Source organism: Artemia sp. Qi Xiang Cuo, chromosome 6 (genome assembly GCF_049724085.1).
Source record: "Artemia sp. Qi Xiang Cuo chromosome 6, ASM4972408v1, whole genome shotgun sequence".
NCBI classification, from domain to species: Eukaryota; Metazoa; Arthropoda; class Branchiopoda; order Anostraca; family Artemiidae; genus Artemia; species Artemia sp. Qi Xiang Cuo.
In genome coordinates, this window is record NC_142799.1 from 52,338,018 (window position 1) to 52,363,074 (window position 25,057).

At 34.7% G+C, this 25,057-nt stretch overlaps 2 protein-coding genes across 3 annotated transcripts in view; one reads left to right on the forward strand and one right to left on the reverse strand.

Annotated features, from left to right (window-relative positions):
- The window catches only part of Itpr (Inositol 1,4,5,-trisphosphate receptor), a 244,336-nt gene extending 240,615 nt beyond the window's left edge, over positions 1-3,721 (reverse strand). The window contains exon 1 of the mRNA XM_089091077.1: positions 3,549-3,721. Within this exon, the coding sequence (XP_088947203.1) occupies positions 3,549-3,640 (92 nt within the window). The 5' untranslated portion in view covers positions 3,641-3,721. The remainder of the gene's footprint in view (positions 1-3,548) is intronic.
- A 223-nt stretch (positions 3,722-3,944) lies between these two features.
- Positions 3,945-25,057, forward strand: part of LOC148951362 (nuclear valosin-containing protein-like) — a 77,202-nt gene continuing 56,089 nt past the window's right edge. For both annotated transcript variants that reach the window (XM_089090262.1, XM_089090263.1), the window contains exon 1: positions 3,945-4,114. In XM_089090262.1, the coding sequence (XP_088946388.1) occupies positions 3,959-4,114 (156 nt within the window). In that variant the 5' untranslated portion in view covers positions 3,945-3,958. The remainder of the gene's footprint in view (positions 4,115-25,057) is intronic.

Consider the following 25,057-nt stretch of genomic DNA (forward strand, 5'->3'; position numbering starts at 1 on the left):
TTAGCAGTGTAGTAGCTTCCAGAGCTTGTTTTGCTTTCCAATGAGCTGTCACTAGTCATGGATGAGAGTCTTTTCATAGAAATAGCACTAACATGTTTTGTACCACATATATTTACATTATTTGCCCAGTTCACAGCTTGGAGTTCTGCATTGGGGTTGGAGGAGGGTTTTCTCCTCCACTTCCTGGGTTTTTTGACACAATCCATAAGTCACAGAATACAAGGTTTTGTTCACCTCCAGCTGTTCTGTCCTTAAGCTCTGCAACAAGTGCTTTATATCTCTCTTGATCCTGTTTTGATCAATCATGGCAGATCTGTACTGCTCCTTTTCTTGAGTAATACTCTTTCAAGATCTGTTTTTTTTTTTGTTAGGCCTATCTGAAACAATGACACAGTAAACAAAAGGGATGGTGCTGTATTCTGGGTTGATTCACTAGACTGTACATTCTGCTTTAGGCAATGGACATTGGTTATGGAACAGCAACTGATTCCATACTTGGTTGATAAAAACTGCTTGAGAGTGCTAGTGTCATCAATGGAAGCATCAATACTATATGCAACAATGTTGTTTTTCTGTGGCTCTCTGTCTTTTTCAGCATGGATGATCTGTTTTACTTTGGATTCTAACAACTGCTGAAAGTTAGCACTAAGTGCTTGAACTTCTGCTTCCACAATTTGCTTTGTTTCATCCACACCATATTTTGAGAATAGCGCTACTTCCATACTATTCACTTTGTCTTTTATAGAACCTAGCTCAGATCTAAGTGCACTCTCAGTTTGCACAATGGTATTGGCAAGACTACTCTGAAGGTTTCCTATTGCTTGCATGATCACTGAAGTAATATCTTGGATAGTAGCTGCGGGTTGGGGGGGGGGGGGGGATAATTGATTTAGGGGTGGTCTCACTTGATTTATACCAAGCAGTCCCATTTGAAACCATTTTTCTCCTGCATTTTCACAAGAAGTTCATACTCTGCATTGGATATTTTCAGTGAGTCACAACACATCCATTTCCTACACCCATCATAAACTAATGCATTAGAGTCTTCTACTAGGTCTAAAGTACATAACAGGCATCTGTCCACATTTTTCTGGGGGCTCTCTCTGGGACACTTTGGTTTAGGCAGCAGTTTGGGCACAAAGTGTTCCAGTATTTTTTTAGAAGAAAAACCAGATTTTATTTTTGAGCTGGCAGCAACCCTGTCAGAAGCCAAACATGTTTTTTTTTTAAAACAGGCTATAACAAGGGAAATTTCAAAGCTTAATATCTCAGGATAGAATAATGTTCAAGAAATGCAGTTACTTTCTTCAGGTAGAAGATTTTCTTCTGATTAATTTGGTAGTCAAAGGTCTAGAATTATCTGACAGAGGCCAGTTTAATTTGATAGTTTATTCACTGGTATTTCATTTCACTGTGAATGAATTGCATCACCATCATCAACATTACTAGATATATTACATTACTAGATGAACTTATACTTATTTCTTGCTTGTGGATGTGGTATTATTATTTGCTCATTTAATGTATATTTGGGTTTTCTAAGATTTTTCTTCAAATGTTTTTGGTTGGTTTTGTGTTGCTTCATATATCTTACACATTAGTCAAACAAAACATCCAGCATAAACTTCATTTGTTCCACTTTGACCTAGATAAAACTAAGCAAAGAGCAAGAATGGTCATTTTTTGGCCTGGACTGAATAAAGACATAGAAACATTGGTACAAAACTGTAAAGTTTGCACAAAAACAATGAATTGTAACCAAAAAAGCCTATGATTTGCTCAGAAATCCTGTCACTACCTTGGGAACACATAGCATCTGACTTGTTTCAATGAATTTATTTTACAGTAGATTACTATAGCAGAGATTTTGATAAATTACATTCCATGACATCTGCAGCCATAATCACTAAGCTCAAGGAACAGTTTGCAAGACATGGAATCCCCTCCTAGACATTAGAATTAGACAAAAAGTTGGCTCTCATGCTTTATTGAATCTGGGTAGTGAGCTAAAATTATTTTTATCTTAAATTTCAATTATTTCTCTTGTTGGCTAATGCTTGTTTACTTAAAAGGACTTTTTAATTAATTAACTAGTTAGATAGTCTAATTTATATAAAACTTAAGCATGGTTGGATATTATTTTTACATTCTACAGAATAGACATTTTTAGACATTATTCATTGGGCATAGGGTAAAAGACCTCTTTTTGGGAAAGACCACTTTTCTTTGGCATTCTGAAAAAATAGAGATAGGTTTTTGGACCACTCCTATTTTACTACAGCATGATGCAATGTGAGGGCAGTAACAAGAGCCCTGCCTTCTTGCTTAAATTTTGACTGATAATTTGTCAGCATAAATTAAAAATTTAAAATTTACATCTTAAAAGTTTAAACTTACCTCTCATTTGCATCAGAAAGAGATTTACCCCCCCCTAATGTGCAAATATATACCCTGAGTTGGTATACATAGGGGTAGGGGTAAAATTCATTTGCAGCAAAAGTGATTATTATATTTGGAAAGAACAAACAAAAGGCATTGAGTGGTGTGTTTACTTTATTTGTAAGTCAATAATATGAACAACAAAAAATTACTGGTAAGTCAATAAACTAATTAAACTAATAATTTTGGATAAGGTTTAGGCTACATTAACAGACTATTCAGGTAGCTATGAAATAAACCTACCTCTATTGTCAGAATTGCATCCTGAATCCAAATTTAACAAGCATTCATCAGAAATGAACTACCCCCACCCCTATATATACCAATTGAGGGTAGCCTATATATTTACCAATTCAGGGTATATATACCAATTCAGTCATTTAGAAAATTGTTAGCATTTGATCTTAAATAGTTGTATTAGTAACCATATAGATGGATAGCATAGATTTTTAGCTATTAATTAATATATACAATGCTTCTCAATTTGGTAAATATCTACCAAATCATATTATTGACTAACGCATAAATTGAATATACCACTTGATGCCTTTTTTATGCTTATTACAAATATAATAATCATTTCTATTTGAAATGAATTTCAACCCCCCCCCCCCCCCTATACATGCCAATTCAAGTTATATATTGCTACATTAGGGGGGGGCTAAAGTCTAAACTTCCCTCCTATTTACATCAGAAACAAAATTTGCCCTTACCCCCCTAATGTAGAAATATATACCCTGAATTGGCATATATAGGGTGGGCTGAAATTCATTTCCGATAGAAATGATTATTATATTCGTAATCAGCATAAAAAAAGGCAACAAGTGGTATATTCACTTTAAGCGTAAGTCAATAATATGATTTGGTAGATATTTACCCTCAATTCCTCTTTAGTAACAAGGAGTGGAGATTTTAGTTTTACATAATTCAGCTCAATTGGATAGGCTACTGGTTTTTTATCCTGCATAGATTATGAAGTAACAATTGTTTTTTCAACATGTTTCCTTCTCTCTAATAAGCTCTATAGGCAAATGCCAAAATATTTTTTAAACTCATCAAGAAAAGATGGAAAGTCAGGAAACTCTCTTTAGGCTATGTGTAAAACTCACCCAAGAGTGCTCAGGAAACCAGTCTCTGTTGAATCAGCATAGAGGGTAACTATATCCCCCATATGCAGCAGCTCATTCTTTGAGTCACTCATTATTCAGTTGCATTTAAAAAAACCACTAGTAGAGCTAAACATTTTGAATGAATTCTAATTCCCAAAATTTTAGATTTTGAATTCTTTTCTTCCTAAAGCAGCGTTGATTTCTGTAAGCGGTAACATAATCTGCGTTCGTTTTCGCCGTTTGTCGTTCTTAGTCCTTAGAATATTTTTTCGGTTTTATTCTTAAATTGCGTTTTATTTTGCCGTTCTAATAATGTCGTTTTAGCTAAAAAAACGGCTTATAAGAGCTTTCCTTAGCCAGATAAAACTTCAAAGCCACAGATAAAATTTCAATCAAACAGTAAAACAAAAATGGAAGATATACTAGTGAATGTAGCAAAAAAAGCAATAGAGTTAAGTTACTCTGACAATGAGCTCCTACTGGAAGCTGTGGCAGAAGATGTTTTTATTTCAGGAAGATCACAGATATGTTTTGCACTTGCTAATGGTGACTTAGAGATAGGAAAAGTAAGTCTGGACGTATTTCATTCCCTTGTCCATCGATTTTTTTTAAGAAGGCAGTTATTCAGTGTTTTTTTTATTACACAAGGTCTATTGGACACAAGGAAAATGGAAGTTTTTGGTAAAAGTCTAGTTCAGTTGCTTTTTTCATATTTTGGGAAGGGGTTAGGTTAAGAAAAAAAAAATTTGCGGGATGGGTCTATATGCTAAAGTATGCTCCGGTAAGGTGTTTTCAAGAATCTATCTCCACTCTTTTTCCTTTATAGGGCAGTGACTTTTGCTGACCTTTAAAGATTTTTGTGTTATAAAAGTGGAACCATGCAAAACAGGTCTTTTGCTTAAATGAAGTACAAAAAGCCTGTTTTCAGCTTCACAACTTTGCTCAATCCTAATTTATGAGGTTTTAAATATCTAAAAATACATTTCCTGAGTTTTGAAAAGAAAATATTGATATGGCTTGAAATTTTAATCAAATAATAGGATAAAAATTTCATACAATAGGATAAAAATAATCAAATAATTTCAATAAAAATTTCAAATTTTTAACACTTAGAAATCAGAAGAGGGTCAACTTAACGAAAAACATATACGAAAAACAAATCACTACCATTTTTTAAATGAAAAACCCCATCAAAAAAATCTACAAAATTAAATAAATCAATAAATTTGTTTTCTGTCAAGTTTTTTTTTTTATTTTAAAACTTGGCGCCCAAAAGTAAAACTAAAGTTGTTTAACTGAGTATGAGGCTCAGTTCGTCGTTCAAAGAACGACGGTGCTAAGAACGAAGAACGGCATTTCAAAAAACGGCTTAGAAGCAAAACATTTCATAGAACGGCGAAAACGAACGGCTTAATTGCAAAACCCAGGATTTGATTTCCATAGAACGACGAAAACGAACGCAGCTATAGTTCCCAAGAACTGGTACAATAGGCCCTTTTTTTAGCACTAAGATCTTACATCTTTCCGCAAAGATTATCGTTTTTTAACTCATCTTTGTTCCTAAGATCTTACAGCTCACTGATGTTAGAAAAAAATTTGAAGACCGCCACTGTTCTGCCATATAGAACAATGATGAGAGAAATTTGATGATCTACTCATCATCGTTCTTTAGACCGCTGATCCGAGCAGAATGATGAAAGATGTTTGCACAAAAACGACCAAAGATATAAGATCTTTGTTCAAAGATTTTAGGCCTGTTTTTTCACTCATCAATGTGCTAAGATCTTACATCTTTTGTCAGAAAACGCTTAAAAGTGAAATGTTTGAACAAAGATCTTACATCTTTGGCCGTTTTTGTGCAAACGTCTTTCATCATTCTGCTCTGATCAGCAGTCTGAGAACAATGATGAGTAGATCATCAAAGTTCTCTCATCATTAGGCCCGTTTTTTAGGACTAAGATCTTACATCTTTCTGCAAATATTATCGTTTTTTAACTCATCTCTGTTCTAAGATCTTACAGCTCACTGATGTTAGCAAAAAGTGTGAAGACTGCCACTGTTTTGCCATATAGAACAATGATGAGAGAACTTTGATGATCTACTCATCATTGTTCTCAGACCGCTGGTCAGAGCAGAATGATGAAAACCGTTTCCACAAAAATGACCAAAGATGTAAGATCTTTGTTCAAATATTTCACTTTTAAGCGTTTTCTGACAAAAGATTTAAGTTCTTAGCACATTGACGAGTTAAAAAACAGGCCTATTGTTCTATATGGTAAAACAGTGGCGGTCTTCACACTTTTTGCTAACGTCTGTGAGCTGTAAGATCTCAGAACAAAGATGAGTTAAAAAACGATAATCTTTGCAGAAAGATGTAAGATCTTAGATGTAAGATCTTAGTGCTAAAAAACGGGCCTCTTATTTTTAAGCGTTTTCTGACAAAAGATGTAAGATGTTAGCAAACTAATGAGTGAAAAAACGGCCCAAAGAGAACAAATAGGCCCATTTTTTAGCATGAGATCTTAAGGGCTGGGCACACTTAGCTGGTATTGGAAACTGATTTCCAAATCAGCGCCGCTTTTAAGAGAAAACCGGCGTCAATTTGAGCTTGAAAAATTCTCTAGTTTTCGGTGCCAATTTAGAAAACTAAAGTCTAATATATGCAATGGTTTGTTCCTCTAATGATCGTCTTTAAATATAATTTTGATCAGTAAGACTAAAGTTGATGAAACTTAAATATTTAAAATCAGCATAAAAACAAAATTCTTTTGATGTGTCTATTGATATTAAAATTCTGTTTTATAGAGTTTCGGTTACCATTGAGACTAGTCACTCTAACTATACACTTCATTACCATGAACTATTTGACTACTAATATCATTAATTAAAAACTGATTTTTAATATTTGAATTTAAATAATCCCAATTTGTACTCAGCTATATTGATCCTTTATGTAAAAAAAGGAAAAATCCTACGGCATCTTTAATGTAATTTAAGATCAGTATAAAATCTGATATTTTTTTTATGTATCTATTGATATTAAAATTCCGTTGTTTAGAGTTTCAGTTACTATTTAGACGAGTCACTCTTACTATAGAGTTCGATACCACGAACTGTTTGATATATTTCCCTTGCTGTTCAAGCAAAGGGACAGAAAGTTTCCTATATAAAGGTTTTGTACAAGGTGGTTATAATAGTGTACTTTTTATTTTGATCTGACTATTTTTGTATTATTATATTTCTTAACATTGAACGTGATCGTCTCTTACTAGGTTGCTAGTCACCTTTGCAACCCGGAAATACAGGATATAATGTTTAGTCAAATGTTACTGTAAGTCTTCTGTAGATCAGTAGGTAGAGCTGTGGACTGTAGAGGTTAAATTGATATCCATAGGTCACTGGTTCAAATTCCGGCTCGAACAAAATTTTCACCAGCTTTTTTTCAACCATAATCTGTCCCGTGTTTTAAATTAAAAAAACACAGAAAATCAGGCAACTAAAAACTCCATTACATGCTGTTATTTGTTCTTTAGTAATTTTCAGGTCGATCTTTTATATACTAATGATAGTACTGCCACTAAAGCTGAAGCTACTCCTATTAATTATTATTTTAGTTACTGTGAGCAAGTGTTCGTTCTTTATTATAAAACTATCCCTGCCTGTCATGCGGAAGACCCATGTTCGATTCCCCGTCGGAGAAAATTTTTAATATATTGAATTTAAAGTGGTATCTCTTAGATGTGAAGTTAAACAACTCGATTTGGCTGCCTTCTAGCTAAATATAATAACTTCAATATAAATTACTGTAGGCAGCACTTCCTATAAACACCTTTTACGTTTCTACAACAACACTTCCTATAAACACCTTATACGCCCCAAGGGCATAAATTACAACTCTTACCCTAAGGGCTGTGAGGGTAGTTGTCTTCCTCTAAGGCCTAATTTCCAGAATTCTGAACTACGTTAAACAAAATGGTTATCTCAAAATTTTGATTGGATGTGTTTGTGAAAAAGTGTGGGCGTGAGAGGGGTGTTAGTCTTTCTCTAATCACCGTCAACTATTAATAAAGACACTAGCCCTTGCAATATCCAATCAAATGAGCCCCTTCGAAGTTTCTATGACAATCCTTTCAATAAAAACCTTATATGCCCCCAGGGTATAACTTACAACCCTCGCCCTGAGGGCTGGAGGGGGAGGGGTTTCCATCCTCACAGACCTAATTTCAAGAACTTTCTACTACGCTGAAAAAAATGGCTGTATGAAAATTTTGATTGGATGTGTTTGGGGGAATGGTGGGCGGGAGAGAGGGGTTAGTTACCGTCCAATCACTTTCAACGATTAAAAAGGGCACTAGCCCTCAAAATTTCCAATTGAATGATCCCCTTTTGAAGTTTTTACGACAGCTCTATCATTAAAAACCTTATACCCCTAGGGCATAACTTACAACCTTCACCCTGGTGACTCTGGGTGGTTTGTCATCCTTAAATACATAATTTCCAGAACTTTCAACTACGTTGAACAAAATGGTTATCTCTAAACTTTAATTGAATGTTTTTGGGGAACTGGAGGGCGTAAGAGGGGGGTTAATTACTCTCCCCTTACTTTCGACTATTAAAAACGGCAATTTCAATTTCCAATCAAATGAGCCCCTTTCGAAATTTCTACAACAACTTTCTATATAAACCTCATATGCCCCCAGAGCATAACTTACAACCCTTGCACTGAAAACTCTGATTGGGTTATCATCCTATGAGACCTAATTTCCAGAACAAATTAGATATATAAAAATTTTGATTGGATGTGTTTAGGGCAATGGTGGGCGTGAGAGGGGGGTTAGTTGCCCTTCATTCACTTTAGACTACTAAAAGGACAATAGCCCTTTCAATTTTCAATTGAATAAGCCCTTTTTGATGTTTTTACAACATCGCCTTCAATAAAACCTTACATGCTCTTAGGGAATAACTTAAAACTCTTGCCCTGAGGTTTATGGGGGGGGGATAGGTTGTCATCCTTAACAGCCTAATTCCCAAAACTTTCTCAAAACTAATTCCCTAATTCCCAGGCCATTTCAATTTCAAATCGAATGAGCCCTTTTTGAAGTTTCTTAGACGATGTGTTCAGAAAAAACCCTATATGGCCTAAGGGCATAACTTACAACCCTTGCCCTGAGGGCTAAGTGTGAGTGTCCTCCTCAAAAACATAATTTCTATCTAGAAATCCACAACACCGAACAAAATGGCTATCTAAAAATGTTGATTTGATGCTTTTGAGGAAAAGGTGGTCGAGAGAGGGGGGCTAGTTGCCCTCAAATCACTTTCTACTATTAAAAAAGGCGCTAGACCTTTGAATTTCAAATCAAATGAGTCCTTTTTCAAGTTTCTACGATAAAGATTTCAATAAAAACTTATTTACTCCCAGGGCATAACTTATAACCCTTGCTCTGAAGACTGTGTGGGGGTTTTGTCCTGCTCAAAGGTATTATTTCCTGAACTTTAACTACGTGGAACAAAATGGTTATTTCAAAATTTTGATTGTATGTGTTTGGGGAAATGGTGGGCGTGGAACGGTTGTTAGTTGCCTTCCAATTACTTTCGACTATTAAAAAGGGGACAAGCATTTCAGTTTCTAATCGAATGAGCCCTTTTTGAAGTTTCTACGACAGCCCTTTTTATAAAAACTTTATATGCCCCCAGGGCATAACTTACAATCCTTGTCCTGAGGGTTGTGAGGGGTTGTCATCCTCAAAGATCTAATTTCTGGAACTTAAAACTACGGTGAACAAAATGGTTATCTCAAAATTTTGATTGGATGTGTTTGGGGAACTGGAGGGCGTAAGGGGGGGAGGTTAATTACTCTCCCCTCACATTCGAATATTAAAAAGGGCAATTTCAATTTCCAATCAAATGAGCCCCTTTTGAAATTTCTATATAAACCTAATATGCCCCCAGAGCATAACTTACAACCCTTACACTGAAAACTCTGATTGGGTTATCATCCTATGAGACCTAATTTCCAGAACTTTCGAATACATTGAACAAAATGGATAAATCAAAATTTTGATTGGATGTGTTTGGGGAAATGGTGGGCGTGAGAGGGGGGCTAGTTGCCCTTCAATCACTTTTGATTATTAAAGCCCTTTCAATTTTCAATTGAATGAGCCGTTTTGGATGTTATTACAACATCGCCTTCAATAAAAACCTTACATGCTCTTAGGGCATAACTTAAAACTCTTGCGCTGAGGGTTGTGGGGGGGATAGGTTGTCATCCATAACGGCCTAATTTCCAAAACTTTCAACTGTGTTGAAAAAATGGCTATCCAAAAATTTTGATTGTATGTGTTTTGGGAGAAGGTGGGCATGAGAGGCGGGTTAGTTGCCCTACAATCACTTTCGACTATTAAAAAGGGCACTAGCCCTTTGAATTTCAAATCAAATGAGCCATTTTTCAAGTTTCTACGACAAACATATCAAGAAAAACCTTATATACCCCCAGGACATAACTTATAACCCTTGCCCTGAACACTGTGGGGGGAGTGTCCTGCTCTAAGGTATAATTTCCTGAACTTTAACTGCGTGGAACAAAATGGCTATTCCAAAATTTTGATTGGATATGATTGGGCAAATGGTGGGCGAAGAAGGGGTGTTAGGTACCTTCCAATCACTTTCGACTATTAAAAAGGGCACTAGCCATTAGTAGAAGTGACCCTAGTACTCGTGACATGACCACGTGGTTTATGGTTTTCTCAGTGAGAATGAAAAAACAGGAATTTTCTCACTTGAAAAAACAGGAACTTTGTCACATTTATGGTTGTTTTCTTGGATGGTTATGTGTGTTGTTCGATTTATTTGATGTTTTTCTCGGATGTCAACATCAAATTATGGATGTTTTATGGTTTTTGTCAATGAGAATTTGAAAAACAGGAATTTTGTCACATTTATGTATGTTTTCTTGGATGGTTATGTGTGTTGGTCGATTTATTTGATGTTTTTCATGGATGTTTAATGGTTTTTGTCAGTGAGAATTTGAAAAACAGGGTGACAGGACCACGTGGTTTATGGATGTCAACAGCAATTCATGTCTGTTTTATGGTTTTCTCAGTGAGAATGAAAAAACAGGAACTTTGTCACATTTACGGATGTCAACAGCAATTCATGTCTGTTATATGGTTTTCTCACTGAGACTGAAAAAACAGGAATTTTCTCACTTGGAAAAACAGGAACTTTCTCACTTGGAAAACCATAAACCACGTGGTCCTGTCACGAGTAGCACCTGAGAACTTGATTTACATAATCGCTAGGGGAAATTATTGATTCACGAAGGGGAGAATTAAGAAACATTAAGGCTTCTTTAATCTTAGGTCTAAGGGATAAACGTTCTTTAGGTCAGAGAGAAAAATTAATATTCTATTTTTAAATAGGGCTTCATTGATCTTTAGTGTCAGGAATTATAATTGACATCACTTGTTATCTTGGAATTATGCGGGAGTCTAAAGAGATAGATATTCTATTTTTAAATAAGGCTTCACGGAGCTTTAAGTCGAAGAGATAAATTGATATTCTAACGAAACCCTAATAGTTTAGCTAGGAAAATTTATGAGATGAAGAGATTAACGTAGGAAAGGGTACCTAGAAATTTGAAATGCGTTAGCGCAGAGATGCCAAACAAAAGGAACACGCTGAAATTACGTTTAGGGATTATTTGGGCGAAACGGTTTTATCCATTTTATGGGATTATTTCGGCGAAACAGTTAGAGACATTTTGAAAGAAGATTTTAGGAAAGGTTTTAGAAGAGAATTTGAGGGTGAAACTCTGTGGTCGTTATAATACACATGTTCCATTTGAACAGTGTTGTGAGGTCCTCTACCCCAACCCCAAAGGGTTCCGATCCCCCTACCCCACCCCGAAGGAAGCCCCGGTACTCAAAGGTCCCCCAAGCTCCCAAAGAGCCCCAGCCCCCCAAACGCCCTCCTCAGCCCCTCAAAGGCCCGCCCCTGGTCCTCAAAGGGCTCCCGGGCCCCCCAAAAGGCCCATCGAGCTCCCAAAGGACCAACGGGGTCCCAAAGGCCCTACACCGGTCCCCAAATGTCCCCCAGGCCCCCAACTGTCCCCCCGGACCCCCAAAGGCCCTCCCCCGGCCCCCAAAGGCACACCGAGCTCCCAAAGACCACCGGGGTCCCAAAGGCCTTCACCCGGTCTCCAAATGTCCCCCAGGCTCTCAACCGGCCCCCAGAACCCCCAAAGGCCCTCCACCGGTCCCCAAAGGTCCCCCAGGCTCCCAAAGGGCCCCCCACCCTCCCCTCCCTCTCCCCCTCCTCACAACTCCCCACCCTCCCCCTCCCCCCCTCCCCTCCCCCTCCCCTCCCCTCCCCCTCCCCATTTTTTTAATATTTTTTGTGCATTGAGACACAGAAGGGCACCCTCCCCCAAGGGTCCCCCACCCCCTCCCTCTTCCCCCTCCTCACAACCCCCCTCCCCCCAATCCCCTCCCCCTCCCCTCCCCTCCCCTCCCCCCCTCCCCTCCCCCTCCCCTCCCCCCTCCTCCCCATTTTTTTAATATTTTTTGTGCATTGAGACACAGAAGGGCACCCTCCCCAAGGGTCCCCCAAACACCCTCCCCGGGCCCCCAAAGAGTCCCCTCTCCATTTTTTTAATACTTTTTTATGGCTTTATTATATCTTTTCTGAACAAGTTCCATTCATAATGTCATTCCTAAACCCATTTTCCAACCTCAAAGAGTCCCCTCCCCAATTCATAAATACTTTTTTTAATTTTTTAACATGGTATTTTTTTTTACTTTTTACGTATCTTAAAATGACATGAAATATGCTTACGGCTCTACCAATCATACTCTGTGCTTGTTCATGGACACGGCGCAGCTTTTCCACTGGTACTCTATGGCAGGTTATCGACACTACCGAGTTTATTGCATGCATTAAATCAGTATTTTTTTACGCAGTGGAAGGATCAACACACATTTCATATCTGTAAAAAGTGAAGATGAATTATTCGACGAAAGTATGTGCACATGAAAAAATCATTGTCGTGTTGAACGCTGACAAGGAGAAATACCTGAACTATGAAACGAGTGCAAGTGGAGATCTTATTGGCAATGTATGCACACGTTGTCATGACAGTGAGGAGTTAAATTCCTTTGGTGTACCCAAGAATTTCCATAATGCAAGTGGTGGATATGCGAGAGTAACATTACCAGAGAAATTAGTAGTCAAAGAGAATGCCAACTTAAAAATAATAGTTGATGAAGAGGGACAACTTCTAGCTAATGGTTCTGGTAGCATGTTAGCCGTTGATAGATCTTATCGCAATTCTTCCGGTGTTAGCATTCGAATGAAAGCAAAAGGAAAAAGAAGACAAGCATACAGCTGCATCAACATCATAAATCATATCATGTCAATGTGCCAAAACTTCTATCTATGTAAAAATAATGTGACAATAGACAGTGAAATAGCAGGCATAATAAAAAGGACATTAGCAGACAATATCATCAATGAATATAAATATGAATTGACGGAAAGTGAAGCGCAAGTGTACTAATAATGTATAATAATGTATTTAACATATTTTTATATCAATATTCTACATGTCCTTATTTCATTAAAAATCTTATGCATTATTTTGTTAAGTGTTCATAATTTTTAGGGTATGCTAGAACGTCAAACGTTCAGAATATCTATTAAAAAGGTCAGAGATGTAAGAAAAATAATTTTAGAGATAATGATACTACTAGCAGGCTCAATTTTTCATAGAAGATAGAAAAGTTCAAGTTCTCTTCTGAATTTTACCAAAGAACACAATTCAATTCTAATTTAACCAGAGAAAATAAAAAGCTTACTCTTCACTTTTAAGTTCACCAAGACATAAAAAATTTAAAGTTCACTTCTAAATTTTTCCGTAGAAGATAGGAAAAGTTATACTATGATAGTGATTATTTTCCATGAAGATAAAAAGATTCACTTTAATTAAAAATTTTCTTAAATTCAATTCCGACCTTTCTCAAAGAGTCAAATTTAAAGTTCTATTCCAAATATTTTTCCGGAACAAGAAAAGTCCCAAGACATAAAAAATTTAAAGTTCACTTCTAAATTTTTCCGTAGAAGATAGGAAAAGTTATACTGTGATTGCGATTATTTTCCATGAAGATAAAAAGTTTCACTTTAATTCTAAATTTTCTTAAATTCAATACCGACCATTCTCAAAGAGATGAAAAAATTTAAAGTTCTGTTCCAAATATTTCCCCGGAAGAAGAAAAGTTCAACTTCAATTCTGAATTTTCTCAATGAAAATGAAATAAGTTATTGATCAATTATATTTTACTAAAATAAAAGAAAATTTTCAACTTAAATTCAGATTTTTCTCAAAGAGATGAAAAAATTTAAAATATTGTTCCAAATTTTTCTTAGAAGATAGAAAAGATCAAGTTCTAATCTGAATTTTACCAAAGAACACAATTCAATTCTAATTTCTCCAGAGAAAATAAAAAGCTTCCACTACAGTTTTAAGTTTACCAAGACATAAAAAATTTAAAGTTCAGTTCTAAATTTTTCCATAGAAGATAGGAATAGTTATACTTTGATTGTGATTATTTTCTATGAAGGTAAAAAGTTTCACTTTAATTCTAAATTTTCTTAAATTCAGTTTCGACCTTTCTCAAAGAGATGAAAAAATTTAAAGTTATGTTCAATATATTTTCTGGGAAGAAGAAAAGTTCAACTTCGATTCTAAATTTTCTCAGACAAAATGAAATATGTTATTGATCAATTCTATTTTCCCAAAATAATATAAAAAATTTCCACTTCAGTTCAGATTTTTCTCAAAGAGATGAAAAAATTAAAATACGATTCCAAATTTTTCATAGAAGATAGAAAAGTTCAAGTTCTCTTCTAAATTTTACCAACGAACACAATTCAATTCTAATTTCTCCAGAGAAAATAAAAAGCTTCCACGTCAGTTTTAAGTTCACCAAGACATAAAAAATTTAAAGTTCTGTTCTAAATTTTTCTGTAGAAGATAGGAAAAGTTATAGTATGGTAGTGATTATTTTCCATGAAGATAAATAGTTTCACTTTAATTCTAAATTTTCTTAAATTCAGTTCCGACTTTTCACATAGAGATGAAAAAAATTTAAAGTTCTGTTCCAAATTTTTCATAGAATATTGGAAAAGTTATACTTTGATCGTGAATATTCAAGTTCTCTTCTGAATTTTACCAAAGAACACAATTCAATTCTAATTTCTCCAGAGAAAATAAAAAGCTGCCACTTCAGTTTTAAGTTCGCCATGACATAAAAAATTTAAAGTTCAGTTCTAAATTTCTACATAGAAGATAGGAAAAGTTATAATATGATTGTGATTATTTTCTATGAAGATTAAAAGTTTCACTTCAATTTTAAATTTTCTCAAAGAAGTGATGAAAAGTTCAACTTCGATTCTGAATTTTCTCAATGAAAATGAAATAAGTTATTGATCATTTCTATTTTCCCAAAATAATATAAAATTTTCCACTTCAGTTCAGATTTCTCTCAAACAGATCAAAAAATTTAAAATACTGTTCCAAATTTTTCATAGAAGATAGAAAAGTTCTTGTTCTCTTATGAATTTTACCAAAGAAAATAATTCATTTCTAATTTCTCCAAAGAAAATAAAAAGCTTCCATATCACTTTTAAGTTTACCACGACATAAAAATTTAAAGTTCAATTCTAAATTTTTCCATAAAAAATCGAAATAGTTATACTATGAATGTGATTATTTTCCATGAAGATAAAAAGTTTCACTTTAATTCTAAATTTTTTTAAATTCAATTCCGACCTTTCTCAAAGAGATGAAAAAATTTGAAGTTATGTTCCAAATATTGTCACGGAAAGATAAAAGTTCAAAAATTTTCTCAAAGAAGTGAAGAAAAGCTCAACTTTGATTCTGAATTTTCTCCATGAAAATGATATAAGTTATTGATCATTTCTATTTTTTCAAAATAATATGAAATCTTCCACTTCAGTTCTTTATTTCACAAAGACATAAAGAAGTTTATAGTTCAAGTATAAATTTTTTGGTGGAAGATAGAAAAAGTAATACTATACTTGTGGTTATTTTCCCGGAAGATAAAAAGTTCTAGCTCAATTTAAAATTTTCTCAACGAAGTGAAGAAAAATTCTAGTTCTCTTCTGAATTTTACCAAAGAACATAATAAAATACAAATTTCAACAGAGAAAATAAAAATGTAGCACGTCAGTTCAATAATTCACAATGAAATAAAGAAATTTAAAGTTCTTTTCTAAGTTATTAGGGGGTAGAGATAAAAAGTAATATCCTACCTGTGAATATTGTCTCATCGATAGAAAAATTATATAATAAAGTCCAAATTTTGTCACAGGAGATAAAAAAGATCATGTTCTCTTCGGAATTTTGCAAAAGAACACAACTCAATTAGAATTTAACCAGAGAAAACAAAAATCCTACAATTCAGTTACTTATGTCACAAAGACATAAAGAAATTTAAAGTTCAATTATAAAATTTTCGATGGTAGATAGAAAAAGTAATACCATACTTGTGAATATTTTCCCGGAAGATAAAACGTTCTAGTTCAATTTAAAATTTTCTCAACGAAATGCAGAAAAGTTCTAGTTCTTTTCTGAATTTTACTAAAGAACACGCTTCAATTCTAATTTCACCAGAGAAAATAAAAATCTTCCACTTCAGTTCCTTATTTCACAAGGACATAAAGAAATTTAAAGTTCAATTCTAAATTTTTCGGTGGACGATAGAAAAAGTAATACAATACTTGTGAATATTTTCACGGAAGATAAAACGTTCTAGTTCAATTTAAAATTTTCTCAACGAAGTAAAGAAAATTTCATGTTCGCTTCTGAATATTACTAAAGAACACACTTCAATTCCAATTTCTCCATAGAAAATAAAAATCTTCCACTTCAGTTTTCAGTTCCACAATGAAATAAATACATTTAACGTTCTATTCAAAATTTTTAGATGAAAGAAAGAAAAAGTAATGCAATGATTGTGATTTCTTTCCATGAAGATAAAAAGTTTCACTTTATTTATAATTTTTCTTAAATTCAGTTCCGATTTTTCTCAAAGAGGTGAAAAATTTAAAGTTTTGTTCCAAATTTTTCACAGAAGCTAGAAAAAGATCTGCGTTGATTTGGAATATCCAACATGAAGATAAGGTGCATCATTTCAATTATGAATTTTCTTGAAAAAGTGCTAAATTTTCAAGTTCTCTTCTAAATATTCTTGAAGAAGTGAAAATAGTTTGACCTATTCTGAATGTTACCAATGAAAATGAAAAAACCTTCTACTTCTGTTCATAATTTCTCAAAGATATAAGAAATTTAAAGTTCAGTTTTAAAATTTTCTGTAGAAGATAGGAAAAGTTATGCTATGATTGTGATTATTTTCCAGTGAAGATAAAAAGTTTCACTTTAATTCTAATTTTCTTAAATTCAATTCCGATTTTTTGCAAAGAGATGAAAAATTTAAAGTTCTGTTCCAAATTTTTCATAGAAGATAGAAAAATTTATACATTGATTTTGAATCTTCGACATGAAGATAAAGTGTATCACTTTAATTCTGAGTTTTCTCGAAGAAGTGCAAAATGTCCAAGTTCTCTTCTGAATTTTCTTAAAGAAGATAAAAAATTTGTTCTGTTTTAAAAATAATTGGCTTTAGTTACAAAAGGTTTTTAACTCCATTAATTTCCTTTAAAATGAGCCATTGTAAAACTCTTTACAATGTTCCAGTGCCAAGCTATCTGTAGAAAAGAAAAGAAATGCCGTTTAGGCAGAATGCTGTAGTAGCAGAGGTATAGCTGCAACTTTTCTTGATTTTCAAGCCAATATATTTCCCTTGCTGTTCAGGCTAAGGAACAGAAAATTTCCTAAACAGAGGTTTTGGATAAGGCGGTTCTAATGGTGAACTTTTTGTTTTGATCTGACTCTTTTTTTAGGAGTTGTGGGTTTTTATATTTCTTAACATTGGACGTGATCGTCTCTTACTAGGTTGCTAGCTCCCGCTGCAACCCAGAAGCTGGGAAATTCGGTCCCCCGTTCATAGCAATGTCCCTTTCCCCATGAAAACTTTCTCCATGGAAAGATCCTCGCATTTGAGCCCGACACCCCCCCCCCCTCCCCACTATCAGAAAAAATCCCCCTTGAAAACGTTTGTATACTTCCCAATAATCAATACTATATGTAAACATTGGGTAAAGTTCGTAACTTTCAGTCCTCGCCCTGGGGCCTTTGGGGGATTAAGTCATCCTAAAAGACATAATTATTAAATTTTTGACCATGCTGAACAAAACAGATATCTCAAAATTTTGATCGGGTGACTCCTATTTTGCCCTCCTTTTTTTAGTCACTTAAAAAGGGCACTAGAACTTTAATGTCCGTTCGAATGAGCCCTCCCACTATATTCTAGGACCACTGGGTCTATACGGTCACCCCTGGGAAAAAAAACAAACAAAATAAACAAATAAACACGCATCTGTGATCTTTCTTCTGGCAAAAAATACAAAATTCCTCATTTTTGTAGATGGGAGCCTGAAACCTCAACAGTAGGGATCTCTAATACGCTGAATCTGATGGTGTGATTTTCATTCAGGCTCTATAGCCTATATTTTCATTCAGGTTCACGAAAATCCACCAAATTTTCTCAGGCACATAACTTTTGATCAGTACGACCAAACTTGATGAAAGTTATATAATTGAAATCAGTATTAAAATCTGAATCTTTTGATGTATCCATTGGTATCCCATTTTTTAGAGTTTTGGTTCCTATTAAGCCGGGTCACTCCTTTCTTACAGTTCGTTACCACGAAGTGTATGATCTTAAATTTGTATTTGTTTATTAGTAATTAGTGCAGTTATTAGAACAGAAGAAAGTTCGTATAATTATAGAAAACACAAGGAAAACATCTTAATAAGGGACAATTTCGGTAAGAATATGCCGTCAACTTTTGCTTGCATTGCAAGAGTGCCCATCAGCTGATACATGAAGCCACTATGAACAGAAATGTTTCCCCTGAACGGAATGCTAAGAATTCCTGTATTTTCCCCTGAACACATACGTTTTTTGTGTTTTATTATCATTTTTTTCTCGTTTCTAGGAGTGATTATATATATATCTATTAGTCACTTTGAAAAATATTTAATTTTTTTTTACAAATATCAAGTTTAAACGTGTCTATTATACTGGCTTTTGGCATTCAAGATTAAATTGAAAATATTGAATTAAAATTTTTATTTGATTTTCTTTATCTTAGTTTTGATGTTTTACTTTGAACAAACTACTTTGATAATGCCTTAGTTCTCATAAACACTGAGTCTAAAGGCATTAAATATTTTGGTGTTTGATAACCAAGTTCAAAACTGTCAATATTGTTAGAAAATATCTGTCCAACACTTTGGTATTGCTCAACAAAACTTATTGCTGGGAGTTTGTATCTTAGTTTTTGTAAGCAGGCTATTGTTTTCTGTATTTTTTGTAACTACCTTCTTTTTTTCATTTTTAAATACTTTTACTTTAATTGACATACTTCTCCCATTGTCTTTAGAAAATTGTTTGGCTCTAAGCTTCTTTAAATAATGAAAACAAAACATGTTTTTTCAACTGAAAATAAGGAGCAACATTAAAACTTAAAACGAACAGAAATTATTAAGTATATGAGGGTGGTTGCCCCCCTCCTCAATACCTCGCTCTTCCAGCTAAAGTCTTTTGACACTTAAAAAAAAAAAAAAATTATTGTTCTAGTTAAACGACACTTGTGTTTTAGAAATCGTTTTTACAGAACTGGGACAAATTTAAACTTTAGCGCAAAAAGCGAGATGTTGAAGACATCTCATGATGTTGAAGACAACCCCCCTCATGTGCGTAATAATTTCTGTTCCTTTCAAGTTTAAATGTTGCTCCTTACTTTCAGTTGAAAAAACCTGTTTTTTTTCTGATCGTTTTTTAAATAACGCCAGGATACCTGGCTCCACCTCCATGGAAAAATCCTCCTCCCTATAGAAACATCCTCTGGACAATTTAATCCCGGCGAAAATTTAACCCAGATAACTACTCTGAATATCTCCAAGCGTAAAATTAAATCGGTAAAGAGAAAGCAAGACATATATAGAAATTTCGTATATGAATTCTGGCAAATTCACCCAGCATCAAATTCCTTCGGAAAATTCCCCCCCCCTGAAAACAGTCCTCTCCATTAAAAATTCTCCCAGCAGAAAATTCGTCTTCCCTCCCCCCCCCTCCCGAATAATGTATTTGTAGGAACACATTATTGCATACAGAAGGGAGTGTACCCTATTACCAGGTAAGAAAGGTACTATTTGGTACTTTAAAAGTACTTTTCTTATCTGGTAATGTTTTGAAATGCGCATGTGCACTGAATACTAACGAGGGCTTACAACGCCTACCCCTTGGTCCTGGGGGGTTGTGACGATACCTGAGTTTTTGTTATCTGACTTTTGAGCAATTTTTAACTTAATGGCTATCTCAACATTTTTATTGGATACATTTGGGGAAAAAGAGGCGTGGAGGGGGGAGGAGCTAGTTGCACTCCAATCTCTTTCAAATCTAAAAAAACTGAACTAGATTTTTCGATTTTCAATCAAATGAGCCCTCTCTGAAGTTTTTAAGAACATCCCTTCAATAAGAACCATAAATTCCCCCAGGGCATAACTTACAACGCCTGCCTTCGGGCCCTGGGGGGCTTTTTACCCCGGAGTAGTCATTATATGGTCAATGAACTATTAAAAAAACTATATCAAAGTTCTTATAGAATGGGTTTGAGGAAAAAAGGATTGGAAATTGAAATGGGTAATTCCCTTTTTAATAGTTTAAAGTGATTTTAAGGCAACTGACACCCCTTCCACGCCCACCATTTCCCCAAACACATTCAATCCAAATTTTGAGAGCCATTTTGTTCAACGTAGTTGAATGTTCAGGAAATTATATGTTTGAGCAGGACACTCCCCCCACAGTCTTAAGGGGCAAGGGTTATAAGTTATGCCCTGGGGTTATATATGGTTCTTATGGAAGGAATGCTCGTATAAACTTTATAGAGGGCTTATTTGATTGGAAAATGAAAGTTCTTGTTCACTTTTTAAGCGTCAAAAGATATTGAAGGGGACCCAGCTCCCCCAAACCCATTTTTCTCAAATGCATTCAATACAAATTTTAAGATAGCTATTTTGTTAAAAAATGGTTCAAAGATCATATAACAAAAATTTCTTATAATTTTTTTTATAAAGCCCCCCCCCTCCTCCACGTCCTTATTTCCTCAAACTCATCCGATAAGAACTTTGAGATAGCTTTTTATAAAAATAATTCAAAGACCATATAAGGAAAACTCTGGGGTCGACAAAGACCCCCCCCCCAGGAGTAGAGGTCTAAGTACCATTTTGCGTACCGCCATAGGAATCTCCATGCTATTTGCGTACCGCCATAGGACCATGTTATTCTACGACTGCCATAGGACCATGCTATTCTATGTTCCTTTCCAATGTTATTCTATGGGACCCCTACACGTGATTAAAAACACGCTTTGAATCTCCATGCTATTTGCGTACCGCCATAGGACAATGTTATTCTATGACCGCCATGGGACCATGCTATTCTATGTTACGTCCCAATGTTATTCTATGGGACCTCTAAACGTGATTAAAAACACGTTTTGAATCTCCATACTATATACGTACCACCATAGAACCATGTTTGAATCTCCATACCGCCATAGGACCATGCTATTCTATGTTCCTTTCCAATGTTATTCTATGGAACCTCTACAAGTGATAAAAAAGAATTTTAAGCCTTTTAGAATAAAAACAAAAATCTTTAGTAATCAAGAATTTTCAACGACCATCCGGTTTCAGAATTCCTATCAAGTCGAAAAAAAAAAAAACGAAAACAACTACAAGAAAAAAAACTTAATTTTAATCAGTTTTTGGGAAACAAAGTAAAAGTAAAATGTAACTCGCCTTGAAAGTAACCGTAACTCAAAAAACAGAATTTTAATAATTATAGACACATGAAAATGATTGGCTTTGTATACTGATTCCAAATACATAAATTTCCTTAGGTTTAATGTTAGTCATCAAGAAATTTCAAAGACCATCTGGTTTCAGAATTCCTATTAAGTCGAACCAACAAAAACAATACAGATTCGATATACTATTGAATTTTAATTTTAAATATAAGTTTCAAAAATTATGCTCTTGTTAGGTTAATGTATTTCACTTCCTTGACGAAAATAAAATCTTGATTAATATCTTCGGTAAAAGTTATGACTCGCTCAATCTGGATAGGTACAATGTTGGTTTTAAATTGACAGCACATCGAATTATATTTTAAATTGACAACACTGTCCAAACATCACTTGTGTATTATGCAGTACACAATCAACCCATCTCCCCCCAAAACACTTTACAGCCATTTATTGTTAAATTTTTTTATTTCTTAACTATTTTAAATTGACAACGCATCGAAGTATACTTTAAATTGACAACACTGTCCAATCATCACTTGTGTATTATACAGTACACAATCAACCCATCTCCCCCCAAAACACTTTTCAGCCATTTCTTGCTAAATTTTTTATTTCTTAACTATTTTATGTTGACAGCACATCGAAGTATATTTTAAATTGACAACACTGTCCAAACATCACTTGTGTATTATACAGTACACAATCAACCCATCTCCCCCCAAAACAATTTTCAGCCATTTCTTGTTATTTTTTTTTATTTCTTAACTATTTTATATTGACAGCACATCGAAGTACATTTTAAATTGACAACACTTTCCAAACATCACTTGTGTATTATACAGTACACAATCAACCCATCTCCCTCCAAAACACTTTTCAGCCATTTCTTGTTAATTTTTTTTATTTCTCAACTATTTTAAATTGACAAGACATCGAAGTATATTTTAAATTGACAACACTATCCAAACATCACTTGTGTATTATACAGCACACAATCAACCCATTTCCCCCCAAAACATTTTCAGCCATTTCTTGTTAAATTTTTTTATTTCTTAACTATTATAAATTTACAACATATTGAAGTATATTTTAAATTAACAACACTGTCCAAACATCACTTGTGTATTATACAGTACACAATCAACCCATCTCCCCCCAAAGCACTTTTCAGCCATTTCTTCTTAAATTTTTTTATTTCAAGTCAATCATATGGGTTTTTGCTAGCAAGTCGGCCCACAGTACAGCACTATAAGTACTCTAAGAAATCCTTCTCCCATCATCCCATCCCTCCAAAAATATTTTATTCAGAGATTTCATGTTAAAAAATTATCCAATCACTAATTACCCCTTTTTTGCAAATGTCAATCAAACGCCAAGGAACGTAATCTCCCCGAACACGTCAAACTGTTTCCAAGGCAGATTAGCTTTTTAAAATGCACTTGTAAGTTTAATGTCTCAGGCATGGGTTTTTCTTGTCCCATTTCATGTACCGTTCATACTGCTATCTTTTTTGCAATGTTTAGGAACAGGTGGGGAATCCCCGCTCGTTTGGATTGGTACCAACGGGGCATAAGCAAATAGCACGTAGTTTCATAACGTGTTTTTTTCTTTTTTTATCACTTTGTTTGGAAATGTACCATGGGAACATAAGCAAATAGCATGTAGTTTCAAAACATGTTTTTAATCAAGTGTAGAGGTCCCATAGAATAACATTGGAAAGGAACATAGAATAGCCTGGTCCTATAGCGGTCGTAGCATAACATGGTCCTATGACGGTACGCAAATAGCATGGAGATTCAAAGCGTGTTTTTAATCACGTGTAGGGGTCCCATAGAATAACATTGGAAAGGAACATAGAATAGCATGGTCCTATGGCAGTCGTAGAATAGCATGATCCTATGGCGGTCGTAGAATAACATGGTCCTATGGTGGTACGCAAATAGTATGGAGATTCCTATGGCGGTACGCAAAATGGTACTTAGACCTCTACTCCCAGGGCCCGAGGGTAGGTGTTGTAAGTTATGCCCTTGGGGAATATATGTTCTTATTGAAGGGATGCTCGTAAAAACTTCAGAGATGGCTCATTTGATTGGAAATGGAAAGTTCTAGTTCAGTTTTTTAGAGTCAAAAGATATTGGAGGGCAACTAGCCCCCCACGCCCCTTTTCCCCAAATGCATCCAATAAAAATTTTGAGATAGCCATTAAGTTAAAAAATGCTCAAAAATCAGATAACAAAAACTCAGGTGTCGTCACAACCCCCCAGGGCCCGGGGCTGGTGTTTTAAGTTATGAGTAGTAATGAGAGGTTCCATTTTGAGGGCGCCCCTGTACCAAACAGGTTTTTCTGGTATGTATTCTAGTGGTCCTATTCTAGAGGTCATTACACCTTTGCCAAGAGGAATGAGTATAACTTGATTGGTGATAGGGATTCGAATAAAAGAAATAGTTTTCGTTACAGTTGATATTAGTAAGAGAATTGAATTCAAAGCAGTTTTTTTTTGTTTAACATTTGCAAAAAAGGGGTAATTAGTGACTGGAAAATTTTTTAATGCTTTTACAATAGGAAATGTTTGATTAACCTTTACGAAAAAAAGGGGTAATGGGATTTGCGAATTGGAGGAGATGTCGTGATTATGTACTGTATAATACACAAGTGATGTTTTTGGACAGTATTGTCAATTTAACGAGAAATGACTGAAAAGTGTTTTGAGGGAGATGGGGTTGCATGGAAGGTTGAGTTGCATGAGAGTTCAGTTAAAGGGGGTACAGTTACACGGAGGTTTAGTTAAATTCCCAAGACCAGAACAAAATTTGCACTTTACTGAAAAATACAAGTGAATGTGCATTGTCAGTTTAACATACATATACTGAGTATAGTTATTATAGAGTATAGTTATACAGCTATAAAATATAGACTAAAGACTATAATATAGACTATCATAGTCTTATTCTTCAAGTCTGGCGATATCTGGCAGGCAATTTAAAAATTATGTTATGCGTTGCCACACAATGATGGGAGACGGCCTGCTTGTCTTGTTGTTTAGGTGACCGAAAAGGAATTCCATCCAACAGACTTCAGCAAAATTTATAGTAAACTATAATATGATTATAATGATGATGGAAATTTGTATGTCATATGATTATGATATTTAATTTATAATTAAATTATAACTATAAAAGAAATTTGTTTGTCTGGATCTTAGATTCCATTTTGTTGCAAGATCCTTCACCCGTAATATCTTTGGGTGGCCTCTCTCGTTCTTTTAATTATGTATTATTTCATAATTAGATTTAGTAACAGAAAGTTATATCATATGTAAACATGTAAACAAGTTGAATGGGGGCCATCAACTTGGCCCCCTTACTTGACTTAAGGAGGCTTATGGGGGCCAAGTTTCTTAGAGGAGGGTCAAAATCAGAAACAAATACAACATCCGTTAATTGTTTTTTAGGCGTGGGGGGGTGTCTCTTTCAACTAGTATCCAAGGCCCTTTTTT